Source organism: Primulina huaijiensis, chromosome 9, assembly GCF_012295235.1.
Source record: "Primulina huaijiensis isolate GDHJ02 chromosome 9, ASM1229523v2, whole genome shotgun sequence".
NCBI classification, from domain to species: domain Eukaryota; kingdom Viridiplantae; phylum Streptophyta; class Magnoliopsida; order Lamiales; family Gesneriaceae; genus Primulina; species Primulina huaijiensis.
This window is the reverse complement of record NC_133314.1, coordinates 18106082-18130867: the sequence shown is the minus strand read 5'-3', so window position 1 is coordinate 18130867 and position 24786 is coordinate 18106082. Positions and strand designations below refer to the sequence as shown.

Here is a 24786-nt window from a genome sequence, read left to right as displayed (position 1 = left end):
TGGCAAGTTCACTTTACAACGTCTCGGATTTGCCGATTGTCTATATTATACAAAACTAGGGGTGTAAACGAACCGAACACGTTCACAAACTTTTCGAGCCGGTTCGAATAATATTTGGTTCGAATTCGAAATTATCGAATTCGAGCCGAACTCGAACATGTTCGAATATTTTTCGAATCGAATTCGAGCTAAAATTATATTGTTATATTTAAAAAATAAATAAAATATTATTAAGTATATATATATATATAGTGATTCGAATTATTCGATTTAGTATTCGAAAAGTTCGAATCAAATTCAAACTCGAGCCTCGGTTCGAATCGAGTTCGAATAAAAAATAATAAAAGTTCGAGTTTCGAATCGAGCTTCGAATATGTTTATTCGGATTCGAGCTCGAGCTCGAATACTGAAAATTTCTTAAAATTCGATTCGATTCGATTCATTTACTGCCCTAGTTCTAAACCATTAGTACTTTGACCTCGGACAATGTGGAGACTATACGTACTAGCATGTACTTTGATATGCTTACCGACTCGATTGAAGGTCATCAGGTGGCTAGGTTGGATGTAGTTTCAAAATACATAAAAGTTAATGCATTGTAGTCGGAGCGGGTATAAATATCCAATATGATATAGTGAATTTATAATATAAGGAATCTCTTGCGAGAGTAAGACATGCACGTTTTGGAAATGTGTTTCCTCAGTTGCACATACCATGTCGCTGTTATTACTCAAAGATATATCACATCGTTATCAAATTTATTTGCAACTCTCGATATACCAATGGTTGCATATTCGTTCAGTATATATGAGTTGAAGGGAGTATATTGTACGCTAACCATAACTTAATGTTCTTTCAGTCATTATCAGCGATACCTAGGGGATCATGTACGTGTGTGTGTGTGTGTGTGTGTGTGTGTATATTGTATTATCAAAAATTGATAATAATTTATTTATATATGGTATTTTCAATAGTAGAAAATACATACATGAGAGATTTGAATAATGGAATTATAGTATGATCTTGATCCAAGTGGACTCCTGATTTGATCATGATTTAAAATCTATAAAAAGTTCATTAAGGTTTATATGAAGTAACATAACTTCTACAATCAAATTTTTGTCCACAAAAATTCCTCTCTCTCTCCTTAAAGTTTTCGGCCACCCCATAATTTTTAGAGAAAAAGTTCAACCACCATTGTATGGGACTCGACCTCCCGATCTTGGTTCTATTATTTCTCTTCTCCCTCATACTCCGCATGTTTTTCTCCTCTTCCTCCCTACTTGACAATGCTTCTTCTGACTGGGACATAACATCCTTCATCGCCTGCTGGACTACGACCATGATCATTTGGGTGAGTTGATGAAACATTAGAACCCTCACCTTTTGGCCCCCTCACACATGTCTCATTCGAGCATCTGATGTCTCATCTTCTCCATTATTCTTTGAGTTTGTTATTCTCACCATATCTATGATTTAGATTTGGTTCCCACGTACAGTGCCAATGATATCACCTGGAAAATTTGCGGTAAACATGGAAATTTCCGAAGAAATTTTCTCCCCAAGATGCGGCCGGAGACTTAAGCTGGTCACCTGCACACATAGAACAACTCTTGATGAGCGCCATAAGAGTTTTCCGACATGATCACTATGACGCTCAAATCATTATAAGGCTCATGGAAAGAGAGAAAACTTTATAGAATGCAATCAATTGCAGTATATTGTCCATGAACAAAAGATGGTACATATTTTTATATTTATAAGCAAACCCTAGCATATATCCACATATAAGAAGATTTGCTTCCAATTTAAATATGTATCTATCCCAATTCAATATTCTTTCTTTATCCAAAGATATGGATATATCATGATAAAGAATTAGTGAATCCGATTTGATATCAATCCATTTTCTCCCCACCTTTATCTCTTTGAACACAGTCCTCATCACACAGGCCTCGAGTCTTCCAACTATTCCACATAATACCTTAGCCCTTGATCACCCTCTCATCGAATACTTGGACCGAGACCCCAGATACTCTCACATCACTTAGGTTCGCACAACCAATCCAACTTGTCCCTGGCTCGAGGCCTCGAGCATCCTAGCCTCGGGTCCTCGGAGCCCATCACCTTAGCTTACGTTACATACAGTCTCCTCTGGTCCTCGGCCCCTATCTTGGGTAGATCGGCACCTCTTCATTGTCTCCTCGAGTCCTCGGGTCTTTAGCCCATACCTTATGTAGACCGGACACCTCCTTGCCATTTCCTCGGGTCTGACTATGCTTCCAGATCACTTCTTATCTTGGCCAGGACTCGCGGGACATTACTGCTGTATCAATTGACGATCTGACCCAATCCATTATTCTAGGAGTGATCAAAATTTTAAAATAATTGTTCGAACTGACCAAACATAATTTCATGCACCATTTTCTCTTTATTTTTTTTTTTTAAAATTGCGATTAAAATTAAAAAAAAATCACATGAACTGTCCTGCCTTTCCAGATTTTTAACATATTTTTAATTTACGTTTTAAATGCTTATTGAATTTGTCTATGAAAATTAATTATCTTTTAAATATCTTATTGAATTTGTTATTATTTCTTAAATGGTTTTTAAATCAATTTGAATTTATGTTGTAATATTTTTGCATTCTATTTGAATATTCACCTAAAATCGCCGAAAACCATATCAAATCTCATTCTACATGTAAAACCGATTTTGAAGGAAAAAAATTTTTCCGACCTAATATGGAATTGAATTTGAATTTCTCATTAAAAAAAAAAACCGCTAGATCGCAGCCCTACATTATTCTATTAATCTTTTTACCAAAAATGGTTAAATATTTTTATTTCCCAATATAAAATCCAGGAGATATGTTTGGGGTATTAAACTAAATCAAATTTCATGGTTTTCATCGATTTTCAGTCAATCGTGTTTTTAATTATTTTAAAATCATCCAAACCGTGGTTTGATTCAAGTTTTGAATGAAAATAAATCTAACCGAACCAATCCAAACAAATTACACTATTACAAAAAATTATGCAATAATTTTTGTCCATTTTGTGTGGTTTTTCTTGGACATAGAAATATATTGGTTGATTTTAGTTTCAATCCTATTATTATTTATTAGTGAGCATTATAACAATATGATTACATTGAAAATATATTGATTGTAGATCTTAGGCCAAATAAACATAAACACATCCCTAAATCTTATGTTTTTTTATAAGTTAGAAAAATTTGATATCATAATTAAATACAATGCCCACTCAACTTCTATTAATTGTCATTTACTAATTTATTTGAATCGCAATATTTCATCTATTAATTCACTATGAAACTCAAAATTTAAATTGAATCATCTAAACCAGACCAAACATAATCAAAATGAAGAGTAGATCTCTTGTGAGACGGTCTCACGAATCTTTATCTGTGAGACGGGTCAACCCTACCGATATTAATAATAAAAAGTAATACTCTTAGCATAAAAAGTAATATTTTTTTCATGGATGACCCAAATAAGATTTATGTATCACAAAATACGACCCGTGAGACCGTCTCACACAAGTTTTTGCCCAAAATAAAATTATTGGTTTAGTTTGATTTGTTTTGGTTATAAAAAATTTAAGATTTGGTTTAGTTCGACATTTTATGAAACCGATATAATATGATTTGGTTCGAATTTTGATATAAAGTCACAACAAACCTAAGCTGAATACACCAAAGATATCATGAAAAAATATCTTATTTAAGTCACAAATGAAAAAATATTATTTTTTATACAAAAAATATTACTTATTATTGTAAATATGAAAATAATTAACTTGTATCACATATAAAGATATGTGAGACCGTCTTATAAGAGACTCATTTTTTTAATTCATTATTTCAAAATTACAATTTTATCTTGCACTATTTTTTTTAAAATTATGATATAACTCTCATTCAAAATTTCAAAATTATGGTTTATTTTTTAACAAAATTTTACAATTATAAAATAAAAATCAAATTAATTATAAAAAGATTATTGCAACTCGTGTCAAACATCACTGATTAGTGTACTATCATAGGCCTTGTTCTTGTTAGTTGTTATATATATTTAACTGAAAATATTACAGAGCACAAATTCTTCGTACATTATTAATTTTTAACTTTCGGAATATTTATTTGAGTCTTTTTGAGATGAACAATAGTTTGCACTATCATAAACCCTAACTCAGTGAGCTATCTATCTTTCGATTCATTAATCAGGAAAACTGGTTTCAATTCCGGCTCTTTTCCAACAGGAAACGATGCCCGACGTTCATTCGCTCGTGAATGAATTCGTTGTCAAGGTCAAGAAACGGTAAGTATTTGTCCCCTCGGTGAAGTTGTCGGCTATTTGATTTCATCTGATGTCATTTGCTTGTTTTTTGTGTGTGTGTGTGTGTGTGTGTTACGATTTACTGCAGCAAAGTTGAAGGTTCCAAGGCATGTGCAAAATTAACTGCGGAATTGCTCCGTTCATTCATATCACAGCAGAGACTGCCGCAACGTAACGAGTCTGGGGCTCTCATTGAGGCTGTGAAATCGGTCGGAGAGGAACTTGTTACTGCCAATCCTGTAGGTATGTAAAAACGACTCAGCATCGTTCAATCTTTTCTTTCCAACACTGGAATATTTCCTGACCATATATTGCTTCCTGATTTTATTGGATATGGTGTTTGTGGTTAATATATATATATTTTTATTAGTTCTATTTGTTAAATGATGCTCATGTCTGTAATTATGATGTTCAAATCCTCCAAATTAGGACAATCCCTCTTCATATGACCAAAACCACCTCAATTGAAACAAATACCAGTGACTCTTCTACATTTCTCCGTCTGGTGGTTGCCACCGCAATGGCCATATCACAACTTTTTCTTATCAAAACAGTGCACTCCTCCAGAACCGGAAGAAGAAGATACAAGACTTTTTGAAAGACTGACCCCTCGGTCCCAACGAATTAGAACTCTTGATAGCTTGCATAGCCTTTCTCATAGCAATACTGATTTCGGATTGACGACAATGATTCACTAATCCTTCGTACGAAGTCGGATTGTCTTAGACAGAAACTCGATAAAAAATCTCCTGATTCAAACCATTCAGAGAATGAGAATATTTTGTTGCAGAATTCTCACTGATGTGAGGAGCATACAGAAATGATCTGTAAAACGCTTTTCGTAATCCTCAATGCTGAATCTCCTTGCTTAATGGTCAACAGTTCCATCTCCTTCACCTAACGAAGAGCTGGCGGAAAGTGATGATTGATGAAATCCTGACGGAAATGTTCTAATTTCCGAACGAATCTGCCCATTCACTTCCTCGTCACAGTGCAACACTCGAAAATACTGCTCCATGATATCGACCCAAGTTTCAGCAAAATCAACATTTTCATCCCTTGTCAATGGTGGAGGTCCAATCTTCATGAAATTCGTAATGTTGACATGGTTCCTATGTCTCTTTTATCATGGTCTTGGTGACGCCTTCCATCTCGATTTCTACGACGATGTTCTTGGCTTGTCTCATCGTCGCCAAAACGGCCATGCCCCGCACTTCCGTGATTGCTTCTGTCTCCTTACATCTGATCAAAACTTAATAACAACAATTAAATGCGAAAACCAAATAATATAATCATCTAACAACCCACAAGGAAATAAAACAATAATCTCAGTTTTAAATGTTAATATAACCATATCGAAATCATAATCCTGCACGAGAATACGAGAAACCAAATAAAACCTCCACTAGATTACCACTGAAAACTCAACTGCTTTAGCTACTGCTCTGGCAGCCCGAACCGTCCAACCTAAGACCTGTTCCGTGGAATGGGGTGTCCAAGATGAAAACAAGGACATGAGCAAAAATCGCCCAATACGAGAATGTACGAGTATACAAACTGATATGATTCATGTGAAATGCAATATGCTCGGATATCAAAGATCAAGTCAAGAATCTCATGCTCAATCTAGAGACGCCTGAGTGTGTAGTATCTGATATGTCATAGGCATGTTTTGGTTCCCACACTCATCATCTAGACGTCAATCTACAATGTCCAGGGCCATCAGATCCTGTGGGTCCCGTCGGACACTGTAGCTCTCGATACCCAACCGTCCACATTCCACAATACAGAACAGGGTTTGGCTGTCCCAACAAACAAGGTATATCTCAAAAGATATCAGACTTAACGTGATATGTATGCATAATGTGTCAAAGCAGTAAAAATGTATAATGCAACAGATAAATAAGCATCATATGAGTGTGTATACTGCACTTGAATATCTCAATCAGTACATCACATACCTTACTAAAACAATGTGACAGAAAGTTTACTTGTCTGAACCTAGACAATACAAATATATTGAAATCACTATCATGTCAGATCCAAAATCACTAAATATGCTTAAAAATTATTTCTAATGATCTTTAAATCACTATTTCAAGACTTTAGGATTATATCTGCGTCCGTCGTCAACCCGTTTATGACGTCTCGATCTGCGTGTCTCGGATCACCGACCCTCCTCGAGTCGACTCTAACTCCGAAGATTCCCGACATTAAACTACACAAGAAACTTGCTAGAAAACCTAAGGTATATGGCAAAAACTCGAGAGAGAAGATGAGAGGAAGCGGTGTAGGAAACAAATAAAATCATCTTCCATTTATAGGTTGCATCTGGACTACTTCAGAAGATCCAAACTCAATCTTATCTGCCACGCGTCATAATCTTATTCGTTTAGTTGGATTTCTCGGGATAATATAATATGAATTAGATTAGGTGGTCCATTTGAAATTCGGTGAATCCCAACATGTTGATCCTCAATTATTCAATTCCTTACTAATACTTAATTAATAACTTTTTAATCATGTCTAAATTAGTACTTAATTCAAATAAGGATTCAAGTCATTACAGTGAGGGCCTGTACTGTGGAGGTTGGAGGGAAGGCTAAGTCGTTTTTATATTACATTTTTGGTGGATTAATTACTCTAGGATGGAGTAGTAACAACAAGGCACAAGTAGTTTCTTGATGCAAACCTCTTGCAATGTTATTGATTTAATTGTTTCAGTCACATACAAATTCAATGAGTTGGTTCTAATTTTTGTTTATTAGTATTGCTGTCTAAATACCAATGAAGGGTTCTTTATCATGTAACTGCAACATATTTGGACTGTAACCATTACGAAGGGTTTTCAATACAGATATTAGATGAACAAAGATTTTACAACTCAAACAATCTTGAAAAACCTTTCATGCAAACTTGTTTATCAAAGATCGGAAAGGAAACCATTTCTTGTTTGTGAATTACTTGAAAGTTGTATATATTTTTGCATTTCAAGCAAGTTTCTTTTACCTAATTGTTTTGTGTTCTAGATCTTGATGGTTCTGGATTATCCTGATTTCAGAGTTAGCTGTTGGCAATGTTGTACGACGTGTTCTACATATTATACGTGAGGAAAATCTCTCTCTAACTACTGCTGCTGTTGGCGGGTTAAGTTTGTCAGCTGAAAGTGATGATGAAGATGATGCGCATGATGATTATCCAGCTCTTTCAGCTACCATGGTAGCTGCCGCTGCAAGAAGCGCTCTAAGGCCACCTTCACTGCAGACTCTGCTCGAGGATGTGCCCAACACAATTGCTGTGCCTCATACATCTTCTTCTGGCGGTGATTCTGAAGGAAAAAGCAAATGTATATTTTTGTCCTCTCATATTATATGGTCTTTCATTACCTAGGTCCTTGATACTGCTATGATACAATGCGGTTAATGAGAAATCTAATTGTGATATTAGGATTTGGCCATCAAATTTTCCTTTAAAATGTGTTTATAATGGTTCTGAAAGGAATTCTCATCTTTCTATTGGGCATAAGATGAATGGCAGCAGTATAATTTATGCATCAAATGCCATTGTTGTCAGAGTTGATCTGTATTGTCCTCTTTCTTTCAGCTGCTGATAAAAGTTCAATGACTCGGAAACTCAAGCATAATGTCATTGAGGCAGTTAATGAACTCATTCAAGAAATTTCTACTTGCCACGAACAGATTGCTGAACAAGCAGTGGAACATATACATCAAAAGTATGTTCCTTGAATCATTTTGATGGAGCAGTTTATATCACTTTGTACTTTCTTATTTTTTCAATTGTCAAGGACTTCTGCAGAATTATCTGTTCAATTGTATATGGTTTATGATGCCTTATGGTCCCATAGCATTTCCATAAATGAAACGTCTACATAAGTCGTGTGAAATAAATTTTGAAGAGGTAGCTTCCATATGTCATACTTACTTCACAGTGCTCTCTACCTACACTCTATAGAAAGTGATTCACGTGTATGACTTACCATGGCAAACCGGTTTTGATTTCTTCACTGGTAGTGTTTTATTAAGCATTAAGGACAAAAAGTCATTTTCTTAGTGATCTAACGGATATATGGTCATTAGATAAGATGGTTGAATTTTTTTTACCTGAAAATGTCATATCATTAAGGTAAAAAATATGGGTACAAATACTCTTGGCATGCCCATGAGATCTACAAGGATATTAAATCCTTTGAACCAAAAGATTTCTTGCACTTCTAATGTGAAAGATGACAACTGCCATAGCCATGGACCGTATCTTTGTCAAGGAGGAAGTCCCTCGATAAATCCCTGTGAAAGCCTTAAGTAGTGGTGTCAATTTGGGTGGGTCGGGTTGGTTCGGAACGGTTTGACACACGATAATATTAAAAAAATACTCAACCCAAACCGGACCCAAACTCGAAAACTCCCAACATGAACCCGACTAACTTGACTCAACCCAATCAATCCGACTCAACCCGATTTTGATTTTTTTTAAAATAATTAAATGAAAAATTAAAATATGATTTAAATTTTAAATTCTAACTGTAGAAAATTTAAAATATAATTACTAAATAAAATAAACAATTGTTTTAAAAAATAAAAAATGTACAAAACAGATATTAAATGATGAAAACATTTGCTATAGCCTATAAATATACGATAATTTTTTTTTTCTAACATAAAATATATACAAATGCAGATAGTATTTATAAATTGTATTTGTTTTAAAAAAACTTAAAATTCGAGTTGACCTGAACCCGATTACTTTTTCTGGTCAGATATCGGGTCCAACCCAAACCCGAAAACCCCTGACCCAAACTTGATATTTTCTGGTCAAACCGGGTCGGATCACATTTTGACATGCCTAGCCTTAGGTATGCTTGATGAGAGCCCATGATTTTCTTCATTCGTAGCAATTCACGAACTTCATTCCAAAATGAATTCAAGAAGTGGTAGAGGAAAAACAAATGATCGAAACTTTTATTAAAATTACCACTGATAATACATTTCTTCTCCTCAACATAAGGCTGTCTATCTCTAGTCAGAAACTATCGATTTGTAAACAACCATTCATAGAATTTGTGTTTAGAAATGAGTCAATTCTTCCAACACCAAATGGCATCCAAGGTCATTTCCATAATTTGGGGCAAGGAAACTGTACGCTTTGTACATATCATTCTTTGCCTCAAACCAACCACTCAACATTGCTATAGAGTCATCCACCTAGCCATGTACCAGGATCTCATCCCGGATTGAAATGATCTTCTTAACAAGACACGAGTCATTCTTATGTATTCCTCGGTCCCATATACTTCTCCCTTGAAGAAAAACTTGATTAATCCATATGATCCACAAGGTATCTTTCTTTTTGTGGATATTACATAAAGTCTTGGCAAGTGGAGTATTATTCCACGACTTTAAATCTCGTAGTCCCGTTCCACCACTCTCTTTAGATACACAAAATATGGACCAAGCAATCGAAGGACGATTATTTGTTCAAAAGAATTTCCTACACAACGAGTAAGTTTTGTCAATGATACCAAAAGGAACGGGGATAATATGAAGCCAGAAACATTCTATCCCTTGAATGACAAATTAAAGTTTGCCGGGGTAAGACCGAGTTTTCCTTGGCCATGCTTCAATATATGCTCTGATATACTGTTCACTAAAACACTATAATCGGCAACACGAAACTTTCCCGTGGATAAGGGAATTCCCAGATATCTGAAAGGGAAGACCCCTACCTGTAACCTTGTAATATGCTTCTCTAACCAATGTATCAACACCTACTAAATAAATGTTCGATTTGAGTAAATTGGCTCTCAACCCAGCAGTACGCACAAATTCATCCAAACACAACATAATTGTCTGGAAACTATCTGCATCTCCTATTGAAAAAAGTAATAGATCACCATCGTAGGCCAAATGTGTTATATTTAAACAAGCACATTTGGGATGGTGTCTGTAACTCGGCTCTCTACCAAGAGAGTTAAGTTTCCTCGTTAATCCCTCCTAGAAAACAACAAACAAAAATGGAGACGAGGGGCCACTTTGTCAGAGACCTCTTACTCCTTGAAAAAAACCATGAAGCTGCCCATTAATGGAAATTGAGAAAGATGTGGTGGTGACACATTACATAACCCAATCAATAAATTTCCCCGGAAATTGCAACCAAGTCACCGCCTCTCTAATATAGTCCAAATGTATAGTATCATATGCTTTCTGCAAGTCCCCTTTCAAAGTACACTCTTCAAAATGTTATAAACCACCCCTCCATTCAAGTGAATCAATAGGAGGGATTCAAGTTTCGCCTTAGCTCTACTTGCCCTGGCCGAAATATGCCTAAATTGAGTTAAGTTGAGCTAATTCAAAGGCATCTTACACTGGTTAATGCTGCTTGAGTATATACTGGGCCGTTCCATATCCATAAAACCTCTAATTATTCATCACTAATCTGTCAAACTTGTCATGCAAGCTCCACATGTTGAAAATTTTGAAAGGTCTGACGAACTTCTTTTTGGGAGCTAGAGTTGAGACAATACCCATTGAGCGATCCAAAACGCATCCAGGAACTAAAAATTCAGCATAAGAGAATTTTGAAAAAATTTGAATTCTAGAGAGAGAAAATCTGAAAATGTTCTCTCCCTATCTTTCCACTCGTTTCGTTCGGGACTCCTCCACGACGACTCAATAACGTCAGTCCCTGTGTTCAGCCGCTCGTAATCTTCTTAGTCACCGGCGACTGCAGCCGGCCTCCGAAGGTCCTTTATATCGTAGTATATTGGTTTTTTCCGGATTTCCGACTTTGTTCGACAATACTATGGCTTTGCTCGAATCTTTTGTTTGCCAGCTTCTCCACCTTTTATCTTAGCAAGACAAGATAACTTCAGTAACGACATTACCAGATCTTTGTGATTCGGTCAAACATTCACTATTGTTAAACGGATAGCTGCGTTCTTAACTGTGGTTCATCGGAATACTCTTGGATTCTTGCTGTTTAGTCAAAATGGCTCAAATCGATAGAAATCGCACAAATTTTAGGAAGGCACCAGTGGTTAACAGGACAGGGTTGCGAGAAGAAGTTATTAAGATTGAACATAAGCTATTCACGCTGCGAATGGGTAATGGAGGGAGGTCGATTTGGTGGGCTGAAAGAACCAGGAACTCGTGCTATATGATGGACTTTGAACGAGAGGAAGCCCGTTGGATAAGTTTCAGATTCACAGAAGCTATACTTGCACCAATGTCGTGAACAGGTTTCCATAGATTCCGAGGCAGGAATGCGGTATTCACGATACAACATTTTAGCAACAAGCGCGGAAGATTTCTGGAGCTGTCAAAATTTAATCAACAAGGAAGGAAATTAACCACCATCGTGCCAAGCGGAAACATGTTAGCGGGATGGAGAAATATATCAACTGCATTGGAAAAATTGTTGCCTGGGTATCAGCAACCGGATATTAATCAAGTAAATAAAGGTTCGTATCACATGAAGACCATTAGCCACGAGCAGGATGATAGGATGTCACAGAGGAATCAACGTCAAGGTAAGGGAAAATTTCCGGAAGGCAGTGATAGACAATACCCGAGAAAGCCATGGGAGGAAGCACTCATTGTCACAAAAAGAAGAGTAAACATCTCATGGGAAAAAATACAAGATGCCCTTGGGGAAGACACAAAAGGAAAGGTTGAACTCTTTCCGTTCCAAGCGAATAAGGCGGTGTGGTGGCCTAGAAATGCCGGAGAATTAACGTCATATCTAAAACTGAAAAGAGGGTTCTTCGATAATGGGATATCCTTGGAATTCGAGGCATGGAGAGATGACATTAATAAGGCGGATATTGTAGAAAAATGCTGCAATAGTTGGATCAGCATTTACGGGTTATCTTGGAAATTATGGACACCGGCAAATTTTAAAATCATCGGTGACATTTGTGGGGGATTGATGGAAATTAATGCTGATACCTTACTATTCAGAGATCTTGGAGCCGCTAAAATTAAGGTCAAGGGTATTGAAGGAGGATTCATTCATAGCAGACTGAAGATACCGCTGGAAGGAGAGTTTAGAGAGATAACTATCCGGGTTGAAACCTTTGATCTTTCGGCCTACGATAGATATGAAAAACGAACTTATGCGCAAGTGGTGGTGAATGGCAAGAGGACTATGGCAGGATGGGGCAACACGCACATCAACAGGAAAGCGCAACAAAATGGGATCTACCAAAGCGGGAACAGTAAAGGTGGTATCTACACAGAAGCTAGATCAGAGCATGTAAATGAAAATGAGGCTGTGCAGAAAGAAAACGGATCGGGAACCAGTATGGGAAGACAGAAAGAAGGGCAGGGATCGACAAATATGGGGGAGGAAAATAAGATTGCAACTACCTTGAGTGGAAATTCAACAAAGTATGGGGGAAAGGTGAATAAGATCCTAGAGAGAATTGTCCCTAAAGACATTGCTACTTTCGGCAACTCTCCAATCAATTCTATGGCAGACAGGGAGACTACAGGCCAGGACAAGGGGGAGGATGTCTTAAGCAATAAGAATTTAATGCCAACGCTCCGGAATACTTATCAGAGAAGGACAAAGAGAGTGGATGCCGAAACAGAGGCTGAAGATGGCATTGATGAATGTATTAAGTTGGGATACACAGGTACAAAGAAGGGGACCTGCGAGTTGGATGTCAATGAAGACCTCGACTTTGAGGATTCCCTTGAAGACCCATTGGAGGTAGATTCAGAATCAGGCGAATCCGAGTATCAGAATTCAATTCAATCTGAAGGTACTGCTGTTATGGAGGAAGCTGTTGACTCATTGGCGAGGTTGTTCTCATCTCCACAAGGATCAATTATTTCTCCCGCGCCACCTAAAACGGTAAACAAGAAAGCTGCTGTGGGTCAGGTACTATCAGGTATAAACTCTTCATTTCTAAATCATTCCTTCACCCTTCATTCTATTCTTCCAGCCTCGTTTTCAGTTTTGGGTTTGTCCAGTGGGTTGTTAGGGGGAGGGATGGTGAGGGTAGATGAAAAGCCGGGAATCGAGAAAGGAAATTTCGACAGAGCTGACATGGAAAAAACAGTTACCAAGAAAGGAAGCAGGGAGGAAGATATTACAGATGGAGATTCGGGGGAAGGGGTGAAGAAATCTAATCACATGTTAACCAGAGAGCTATACAGACTGAAGTGGGGGATCAGCTACGAGAGAGGCTCAACCTCGAAGGGAGTAAATGTGTCTTTATGAAAATCTTCTCTTGGAATATTAGAGGAGGAGGGGCGGCTAGAAGGAGAGCACTTGTTCGCAAAGTCATACGTCACGAAAATCCAGATATTGTGGTACTGTTGGAAACAAAGAGAGAAAGGATAGATAGAAGCTTTATTGCTAGTGTGTGGAAATCGAGATTTGTTGAATGGGTTTACTTGCCGTCGGTGGGAAGTGCGGGGGGTATTGTGGTAATGTGGGATCCTAGAGTTGTGGAAGTGGTTAATAATTTGATAGGAGAGTTCTCAGTGTCAATTGAGATACGGTGGCAAGAAGAATTTAGCTGGTGGTTCTCAGCCATTTATGGACCGGTCAAGCCAAGAGACAAGGAATTTTTTTGGGATGAAATAGCTGGATTGCACTCAATTTGTGGAGATAGGTGGTGTTTGGGAGGGGATTTTAATGTGGTCAGAAACACTGGGGAAAAGTTGAATAGCCTATCTCTCACCACGAGTATGACATGTTTTGACTGCTTAATCGATGAGTTACTCCTTATTGATCCACCGCTTCTTAATGCAAAATTTACTTGGTCTAATCTTAGGCTTCAACCGATCTGTTGTCGTCTAGACAGATTCCTCATCACAAGAGGTTGGAGTGAAATATTTCCAACATTCAGACAGACGGTTCTACCCAAGATTACTTCGGATCACTGCCCAGTGATATTTGACACGGCTAATTTGAGGTGGGGCCCGGCTCCGTTCAGATTCGAGAATGTCTGGCTTTCTCATCATAAATTCAAAGACTTGGTTCAGACATGGTGGAATAATGGAAATACTAGTGGGTGGGAAGGTTACAAATTTATGAAAAAACTGAAAAGGATCAAAGAGGACGTTTTAAATTGGAACAGAGAGGAATGGGGACATGTGGGCAACAGAATTAAAGAGTTAAGTCTCAAGGTTATGCAATTGGACGAGCTAGAGAGAAATGGATCGTGGACTGAAATTTTAAAAGAGGAGAGGAAGAAGTTAAGATGGGAATTGGAAAACATGATAATCCGAAAAGCTCAAATTGATAGTCAACGAGCAAAAATAAAATGGATGAAGGAAGGGGATCAAAACTCGAAATTTTTCAACAATCTGCTGACTAACAGAATGAATAAAGCAATGATAGACAAAGTGGAATTGGAGGATGGGTCTGTTATCAAGGAAGATACACTAATCGAAAAGGAAATCATAAGATTCTACGGGAACTTGTATAGGAAATCGCGTGGGGTGGAAAGGGAGATAGACGGGGAAGTGGGGGTTCTTAGGGGATTGGAATGGAGTGAAATAGAGACAATTCAAGCAGAGGGGTTGGAGGTGCCATTTGTGGAGGAAGAGGTCAAGGAAGCAGTGTTTGAAAGCGATGGCTCCAAAGCACCAGGTCCAGACGGTTTCACAATGGCCTTCTTCCAACAGAATTGGGATACGGTGAAAGAGGATGTAATGAAAGTCTTCGCTGAATTTTTCGAGACCGGGATTGTTAACGGTATTACTAACGAAACTTACATTTGCCTCATCCCGAAGAAAAAAGATGTAATCAGGATCAAGGATTTCAGACCTATTAGTTTGATTACGAGCCTATATAAGATTTTAGCGAAGGTATTGGCAAGTAGACTGAAGAAAGTCATTAGCTTCACAATTGCAGAGAACCAAAGTGCCTTTATTAAGGGAAGACAGATATTGGACTGCTGTCTAATTGCAAATGAGGTTGTGGAGGTGTATCGGAAAAATAAGAAAGAGGGGTGGGTGTTTAAGGTTGATTTGGAAAAGGCTTATGATAATGTCGACTGGAAATTCTTGGAGTATGTGTTAAGGAAAAAGGGATTCGGAGAGAGATGGAGGAGGTGGATCATGGGGTGCGTGACAAGTGTGTCTTTCTCGATATTCATCAACGGAAGACCACGTGGAAAGATCAAAGGGGAAAGAGGGCTTAGACAGGGAGATCCATTATCTCCTTTTCTTTTCAATTTGGTAGTAGATGGGTTAGGAAGGATGATTGACAAGGCAAAAAAAGATGAAATTGTACAAGGTCTGGACGTTTGTAGACAAAAAGTACAAATTTCGCACATTCAATTTGCAGATGATACATTATTCTTTGCAAAATCACAGGAACATTTGTTGGCTATCGTGGAAATTCTCAAGAGCTTCGGCCACCACTCCGGATTAAGGGTAAATTGGGAAAAAAGTGAACTGATGGGATTGAATAGATCAGATGATGAAATTGATGAGTTGGCAGATGCAATTGGATGCAAACGAGGAAAATGGCCGATTAAGTATTTGGGGATTCCTTTGGGAGGTAACCCCAGGGCTACGGAATTTTGGGAACCGGTGCTCTCCAAAATGGTTAAAAAACTGGCAAGTTGGAAAAAGTGTTTTCTTTCGAGGGGGGGTCGGCTTACTCTGATCAAAGCAGTTTTGTGTGCCATGCCATCTTATTTTATGTCTTTATTCAGAGTGCCTAACCAAGTTGCACTCAAGATGGAAAAAATTATGAGGAATTTTCTGTGGGATGGAGCCGATGGGGAAAATCATTGTCATGTAGTAGGATGGGAGCAAGTGTGCAAACCAAAGGATAGGGGAGGCTTGGGACTGGGAAATATTCGTTTACGAAACAAAGCATTACTTGGAAAATGGTGGTGGAGAGGGTCGACGGAAAAAGAATCCCTATGGAAAAAGGTTATCATCAGTATTTATGGTTATCATGAAAATGGATGGGATTTGGGGATGGCGGATAAATCGACGTTAAGAAGTCCTTGGAAATGCATTTCTCGATCTTTCCCGGCTTTTCATCAGTTGGTTAGAGGAGTGTTCAGAGAGGGTAACATCATTCGTTCTTGGGAGGATGAGTGGGTAGGGGGAGTCTCGTTTAAAGAGCGTTTTCCGTCTTTGTTTCTTCTTTCTACCGCCACCAACAAGCCGATCATTTACTTTTTAGAGGAGGATGTTAGTAACGATAACTCTGGTATCAGATGGGATTTTAGATTTAGAAGAAATTTTAGTGAGACAGAAGAAAGTGAGTTTGCTGGTCTGTTAGGGGTCTTAGAATCAGTTAGGATTCAGCGGGGGGTTGGGGACTTTAGAGTGTGGTTGGGGGATTCCTCGGGTTTGTTTTCTGTGAGCTCTTTCTATAATTCTTTCTTTGAAAGTCCTAACTTCGACTCTTTCTCATTCGTACACAATATCTGGGATGTACCTGTACCTACGAAGGTTCATGTTTTATCGTGGATAGTGACGTTGGAGAAATTACAGACTTGTGAATCTGTGCAAAGAAGGTGGCCTGGTTGCGCTTTAAGCCCGAATTGGTGTTGTCTTTGCAAGGAAAATGGGGAAAATCAAGATAACTTGTTACTGCATTGTTCATTTTCATATAGCATTTGGCTAAAAGTGTTACAAGAACTGGGTTTTTTGTGGACTTTTCCGAATAAGGCAAAAGATATGTTTTCACTAAAACCATGTTGGCAAGCAGGGAGACGACACTCGAGATTCTGGTCGGTGATTGTCCATTGCACATTTTGGTCGATATGGTTGGAGAGAAACAAAAGAATTTTTGAAGACAAATCCGACTCGACGGATCAAGTGTGGGAAAAAATCAAATTTACGGTAGCAAGATGGTTGATAGTAATGCCTGAGTATAAGCATCATTGTATTTCCGATTTAGTCAGGGATTGGAAATATGTTTGGTCGTGAAATTGATGGTGTAATAGTGTAGGCTCTTTAATTTAGTGCGGATTGCTTATCCGCTGTTGTAAACATTAATATTATTATAATAAAATATTGTTTCTTCTCAAAAAAAAAAAAAAAAATTCAGCATAAGAATCCAGATTAGATTGTAGTCAGTGAGCATTGACCGATAATCTTTGTACGAACATTAGATTAGCCCAAGTAAATAAACATCCCACATAATTGAGGTCCGGAAATTCCAGTTGTGAGATACAATCGCAAAATCACAAGTTTCTGAGGTCTTGACAACACCACCACCACATTTATCAGCAAAGACGGGATGCTGTTAAAGTCACCCATAATCAGCCACATGATAGATATTGAAGATTATTCCACAGGTCTACGGGAAGTAATGGAGTGTAACCCATAGACAAGAAATCATATACTCTGTCTTAGAAGAAAGACACGTCGTTGTAACATGAATATATTGCAAATCCATATCCACCAACGCTACATTTACACGATCGTCATTCCATAAAAGAAGAGTTCTACCTTTACCATTAACCGGACGGACAGTTACTAATGTGCTTAAAATCAGAGCAATAAAATCCTAAAAACTTCTCAATCGTGCCAAATTCATCTTAATCTCAACTAGGCAGAATATGTCCAAGTCATGCTTACACAACATCCTGTACACATTTATGTGTAAGAGGCTTATTAAGGTCTCTTATGTACCAGCAAACAGCCTCCATCTAATAACGGAGGAGATTGTGGGGCCTCGGTCCCTCAAAATCTTTCTTTTTGCTATCTCTTTCTGTGTTTCCTTTGCCCTTTTCTTCTTACCGTAGATAACTCTTGTCCATTCAGTTTCACTTGGACTTTCATAAGATTGTTGTCCAAGGGATCTTGAGTCTTTGTTTGTGAGGTAGTACCTCCATCACTGCATTCTCTACTTTCTGCACACCCTTGAGAATTTTTGGAGCCATTCCCTCACTCTGTTCAGATTGATGGTTCACATCTTCAGTAATTTCGGTTGCTGGTTCTTTATGAAAATCCCCATGCTTGAAATCCTCAGGTTCATATCTGTGCATGCATTCTGCTTTCCTTCTTGATTTAGTGATTCTGTCTGAAGGGGGATCATGATCACGAGTTTTGTGAGTCCGAGATCTTCCCCCATGATAAGTGTTTCCCCACCTTTTATGGCTACTGGATCTCATACTATTTCCAGTGATTCTGGTGTCTGAGTCTCCCAATTCAGTGCTACTATTTTTTTCGTTAGAACCACCAGTAGAATGACCCAGTGTCTTACAATCCACACAATACTTCGCCTCATATTCATAGATAAATTCCAGCTTTGTATATTCCTATGTAGGCAGCAAGATATTTAGCTGATTTACTCGGGTTTTTGTGGCATCCACTTCAACATAATTATTAAAAGCGTGCGCTTGGCTGCGCCTAGGCGAGTGTAATAACCAATCGCAACACTTGAAACAAGCGCACTTAATGCTTGCGCCTTTGCCTAGGCGCGAGACATCGAGTGGCGTAGAAGTGTGCGCTTTAAAGAAGTGACTGATATTTTGTGAGTAAATAAAAATTAACTCGAACCCAACCAATTTTGAAGCCCAATTAGCAAAGCTCAGGGCTATTTAATGATTAAAAAAACCCTATTGCCACTAATTTATGCAAGACTTTTATCATAAAGTTTAAATGTCCTCTATGCAAATTTTTTCTGTCATCTTCCCCTGCTGATGATGATGATGATGATATAGTTGAGGAAGATACGAAAAAGAATTTGATGATTTATATGATATAGTCGAGGAGGATGAGAAGGAATTTAATGATTTACTTTAATTTATTCTACACTCATGACTCACAATAGTTTTGGAAGATGATGATGATGATGACATAGTTGAGGAGGATGAAAATGAATTTGATGATTTAGATATTTGAAGTTTTTTTTTTAAATATACTATGAATTGATGACTTACTAATGAATTTTAGATGATTAAAGTTTTTCCCTGGTTATGATTTACGCTACATTATTTATTAATGAATTTTTATTTATAATGTTTGCTATCTTTGTGAAAAATATTAAATTTATGTAATATTATAGTATAAATCATTTTATACATATTGAATTTTAAAATTTATGTCAAATGCGCTTTACTTCGATAAAGCGTGTACTTCGCATTTACGCCTCAGGCTCCAGGGTACCCTAGCGTTTTAGTGTGCTTTGCGTCCTAAATAACTATGCACTTCATTCAACATACGCACATATGTAGTGTGTTCTTTCGTTTGAGTTAATTTATCGGTAAGAGAGGCTTATCCATAACCGAGGCCACACGGCTGAGTACTTTGTTGGTCCGCAATCAGATGGGAGTCCTACTCAGATGGGAATGAAGTTCATATCCTCTGCTTTGAATAAGAAGCACTTGGGCAGCATCTTAAGAAAAGAATCATATATGGGCCTCCATTGGGAATTTTATCCCTTTCCAATGCGGTAGGAAAAAAGAATATGGTCCAACTGTTCCTCTATTCTCAAATTTGACATTTTTCCCAGCTTTTCACATAATTCGTGAGTGTATATGCACTAGGTCTTAATCCTATTGCAAACCCTGCAAACTCAACCAAGCAGAAGCCCCAGGCTTGTTCTATTGTATCGATTTTATCAAAATGGTTGCCTTCCTCAGGAGGTATGTATTCAAGTTTCGATTTGTCATCGGGGATACGATTATCTCTGAAGAGGCTGGCATATGAAACTTTACCATTAGAGGCTGCAGTCCGTTTCTTTTCCTCACCAGATTGCAGGGAACCAGCAATTTCGCCATTATCCAGGATATTATTCTGTGTCTGTTCAACAAAAGAAGTTTCGCAGTAACTAGGGTTACATTCGGGCCCGACATTCATGCTTTTGTCCATTGTCGGCGTCATAATCCACGGAAATCCAGATATTAGCTCGCTACATTTATTAAATGAGAAACAGTGGCATCCCAGCTCTTACTACTACTTACCAATGGTGGATTGTGACAATTAGTTTTCCTCTCAATCTCTTTATGTTTCTTACTCTCCATGATTTCGTTTCCAATTTCCTATTAAATATGGAATGGTGAAGCTAGGAGTGTAAAGCCAATCTTATTCCCTTGTCTTTACAGGAGATTATGGTTGTTGCAATTCATGTCAAATTGTACTGCCCATTTGCTTTGGCTACTAAGATTCTTGTTTTTCCTTTTTATCATATCAGATATGATTAGTTAATTTAAACAAACATTTATGTCTTTTTGCTTTTATCATTTTCAGTGAGGTGATCATGACTCTAGGAAGTTCAAGGACGGTAACGGAGTTCCTATGTGCTGCAAAAGAGAAAAAGAGGTCATTCCGTGTTTTTGTCGCAGAGGGTGCGCCGAGGTTGAATATGAATATCTTTCATCTTGTGACTCTTGTTAAAAGTCGTTGGGTTTTAGGCCGTCAGTCAATTGATTTTTCCTTTGCTAATGCCAATTTTCTTTGGATTTGTTTTCATCTCAGATATCAGGGTCATGCTCTTGCCAAAGAACTGGCTACAAGAGGGCTACAAACTACAGTTATTACTGATTCTGCTGTTTTTGCTATGATTTCTCGAGTCAACATGGTGTGTTACAGTTGCAGCATGAGTTTTTATAGTTTCTTCATTCTGCTGTTACTTTAAGTTTCTTCATATACAGGTTATAGTTGGAGCACATGCTGTCATGGCCAATGGTGGGGTTATGGCTCCTGTGGGGTTGAATATGGTGGCCCTAGCTGCTCAAAGGCATGCTATCCCTTTTGTTGTGCTTGCTGGGATTCACAAGGTATAGTGTTGCAAGGGTCTATCTTCTGAATACTCTTATTTGTATGGACTCATTTCAATTTAGTTTAATTATTGATCTTACATGTCATGAGAAGCTTCCTCATTTAGAATCAATCCATAACTGGCTTCAAGCTTCCAAATTACTAGCAAATAGAGTAATCCAAACGGAAGCATGACCTCCTTTTTGTTGTAATTTGTTATGAATTTGTAATGCCTTTTCATGATAATCTCAGGTGGAGCTGTGGCTTTATCATAGAGAGTATTAGAAATCTGTCTCTGCAATCCATGTTTTCAACTTCTATTTTGCAACAAGAAGAGTTACTTGTGATTGATTGTTTGTGACTAGGAACATCTTACCTAATGTTAGTTAATAAACTTTGTTCTTTGCTTTTACATGCAAGGGTTCACAGCTAGAAATGTTTGTGCATTTGCAATATGCACAATTAGAAATGTTTGTGCATGTGCAAGATGCCCTTATTTCCTGGCCCACAATACTTTCAGCCAATTCGACAGTGGATTTATTCTCAGTGCCTTGACTCACATAGAAGCAAGGAAAACATCTTGTATTATTGCTTGATGAAATTCAACCGAGTTCAAAATATAGAAGCAACTGTAGCAATGGGAATGCTAAGGTGTAAAAGTTTTGGGATAAGTTTTTTGGGGCGTCGCCTCTAACACATTGCAGTATAATATTTATATTGATTAATATTTGTATTATTATTAAGCAGCAATTGTCTTCAATTGTATATGAAAAGTGAGGAAGTACCTTGAAGGGTTCCATCTATAAGAATTCTTTTATCCAAGTGCAAAACAAGGTGCCAAGTATTTCAGAATGCACATGCTTCATCATAACTCTTTTATTGACTACAGCTGTGTCCTCTATACCCTCATAAACCAGAGGTCCTACTGAATGAGCTAAAGTCTCCATCTGAGCTTCTGGACTTTGGAGAATTTTCAGATTGTTTGGATTTTGGGAGTGGCACTGGTTCACCTCTTCTTCACGTTGTCAATCCTGCATTTGATTATGTGCCACCAAATCTTGTTAGCTTATTTATAACAGATATGTAAGTTCGTCTTATTTGATATTCTGTACTAGGAGAAACTAGCATATTAATTAAATAGTCTAAGAGTTGCCAATTGAAATAAGAAACTAATTAGTGGTAATTAAAATTAAAACTATGCAAACACGGTGATTTTGATGGCTTAGATTAGGACATACATATTCTTTTTTAAAGGAAAGTGAAAGTGGCAGAACTTGGCCACACAGTTAACTTACTTTCTCTTTAATACTTGGAGGCATGGAAAGCATGCATTCCATTGTCTGCTAAGGCTGTGAACACAACTGTTCTGGATGCAATAGATAGAGTATGGCAAGTGTTCAACAGACCTCCATTAAATAATTGCCTAAAATCACTTTAAGAATGGATTTCATAATTATAATGTGGCGAAATTGATGCATTATAAATTCACGCGCCCTTTGTAAAGTTTTCGTTACCACATGTTTCTCATTTATGCTTGTTTTTCACAGTGGTGGACACAACCCTTCATATATGCACCAGCTCATGGCTGAATATTACTCTGTTGATGATTTAGTCGTGCGGGGGAAATCAACTTCTTGAAGTCTTTTGATTACCTTGTTTTGAGATTTTATTGGTAAGTCCTTATTCTATTTTAATTTTGTTAAACACAGATTTATTCAAGCATTGTTTTTCAATATGGATAAAAAAGATGAAAACTATCTAGCCCAATGACAAGTATGTCATAATTGTATAGAGATTGTTCTATTGTGACAATTTGATGACCAATCAGTACCAAACAAATTGTCTGAATTTTATCTCCCTTGAATTTTTTGGAGAAGGCTAGTAGATACTTTTCCAGAAAAGGTTTTTGGCTTGCAAGTGTATGAGTTTAGTTGGCCTTCTAAGTGCTCCGTGAAAAACATCAGATGGCTGGGGGGTATACTCCTTGTATGCTTGCATATGGCATATGCACAGTTATCGAGTCACTTATAAAAGTGGACATACGTCCTCTCTAATTTGGGATTCCGTGTGTAGATTGCTATTATCTATTACTTTTGCAAGCCTAAAAAAATTTCCAAGGGTCATTAAATTGATTTAGATAGTTTTGCCAAAAAAACAGAAAAAGACCATAGATGGTACGATAATATAATTGAGATAATATTATGTTTTCTGTAATTGATCATACAAGTTGGTTACAGTGTAAATAAGAGCTCAAAATTTCATTTTAAACATCGACAGAATTATCCGTAGAAAATTTAAAATGATATTACAAATCAAATCAAAGAATCACAATATGTACAATTAGTAGAAAAGATTTGGAGAAGTCAACCCCTTCGAATGATTGTGGGGATATTTGGATTCTGTGCATTGAAGAAGCAAATTCATGGCTTATAAATCATCAAACACTTGTAGTTTTTTCAAGATAGATTACCTCCAATATTTTTTGAACATATAACATTTCTTATTTTTGAGAAATATTAACTAATTTTCCCCACGCTCGTGATTGTGTCCTGGCAACACTGCCTCCACCCCTGCATCCACAATCTTTGTCTGCGAGCAAGCTTGATCGATCATGCATCCTCGCAAGAAATGTTAGACTCTAAAAAATATTAAGCTCTTTTTTGGCTGGATTACCAACCTCTAAGTGAGAAGGTATTAAATGTGTTTACCTTTAAGGCTTCTTGTACTAACAAAGGATTGAGTCCAGCTATCGAATCAGTTTAATCAATTGACTCTTTACACTAACTGGAGATGCATCCCCTCAATCGTGGAACTTGAAAAAGTTTAAATATTCTGAAATTACCAAGGATCTTCTTGTGCAAAGTTTCTTATTTCTTCTCCTGGAGCTCTACCTTCTCGCCCGACTTCTTGATTAAAGTGATTTTTGGCATCATGCTTTTAACAGCTTATTCCATGATGTCACTGTACTCTTTATATTGGACCCTGTCAGCCCAATAAGGTATAAACATAGATTGCTGGTTAGGTCTAATCAAAAACTCGGGCGGGAGGCTGGATTAAACAAGTTATTATAGGCTCTAATAAACAGAGTGAATTTGCTGGTTGAATTATGTGACGTGGTGTCTCTCTCTCTCTTTTTTCGATATTCCCAAACGATCAGGATGTTATGGACTAAGATCGGTCTTTTTGGGACAATTGAATTTCTTTAGAGTGAAGTACTTATCATCTGTTTTAAAGTTTTTGGAATATTGCTAATCCTCCCACTGATACTAAAATTTACGCTTTTTAAATTTTTATGTAATATGGATACAACCTATTATTTAATTGCTTGTTTCCCTCTCCCAGGGTTACCCAGCTTTCAGTGAACTTAAAACGCTGATTTTGTATTCAATTTGATGCATGGAACAAACAAGATTGAGCTTAAGGTATGGGCTACTCTTGGAAAACAGCTAATCTCTAGACCAAAAGTACAGACCGTAGGAAAGAACAAATGATAGATAGTATTTTTGGGTTATGTTTTGTCTGATATGAAGTGAATGGTGAGATCAATTGTTAAAATTTTTATAGGCAGGTCTGATCCTTCAAGGGAAGGAGTCTTTCATGTATTACCGTCGTCTCAAGAATTGTATGAACACATTAAACATGTGGAATTTTGACATTTTGACAGCGTGTTGTTTACAGAAAGAACTGCACGTACTGTATCTCGCTGAAACTGGATGTATA

The 24786-nt window shown here is 37.4% G+C and overlaps 1 protein-coding gene across 2 annotated transcripts; it reads left to right on the top strand.

Moving 5' to 3' along the window:
* Positions 1-4117: 4117 nt before the first annotated feature.
* On the top strand, positions 4118-24775 carry LOC140984217 (uncharacterized). Of its 2 annotated transcripts, XM_073451473.1 has the most exons (10): positions 4118-4342; positions 4449-4603; positions 7422-7706; positions 7964-8093; positions 20557-20664; positions 20785-20887; positions 20961-21086; positions 21956-22149; positions 22614-22738; positions 24409-24775. In XM_073451473.1, exons 1-9 carry the CDS (start codon positions 4290-4292, stop codon positions 22702-22704), a joined length of 1245 nt encoding a protein of 414 aa, XP_073307574.1. In that variant the 5' UTR covers positions 4118-4289; the 3' UTR covers positions 22705-22738; positions 24409-24775. The 2 variants fall into 2 exon arrangements, 1 of the variants encoding a protein (XP_073307574.1); XR_012176581.1 differs by lacking the exon at positions 21956-22149.
* Positions 24776-24786: the final 11 nt, after the last annotated feature.

Coding starts and splice junctions, on each gene's coding strand:
- LOC140984217 (XM_073451473.1), top strand. CDS start 4,290: ATGCCCGACGTTCATTCGCTCGTGAATGAATTCGTTGTCAAGGTCAAG. Junction 20,888..20,960: donor TGATTTCTCGAGTCAACATG/GTGTGTTACAGT, acceptor CTTCATATACAG/GTTATAGTTGGAGCACATGC. Junction 21,087..21,955: donor TGCTTGCTGGGATTCACAAG/GTATAGTGTTGC, acceptor TATTGACTACAG/CTGTGTCCTCTATACCCTCA.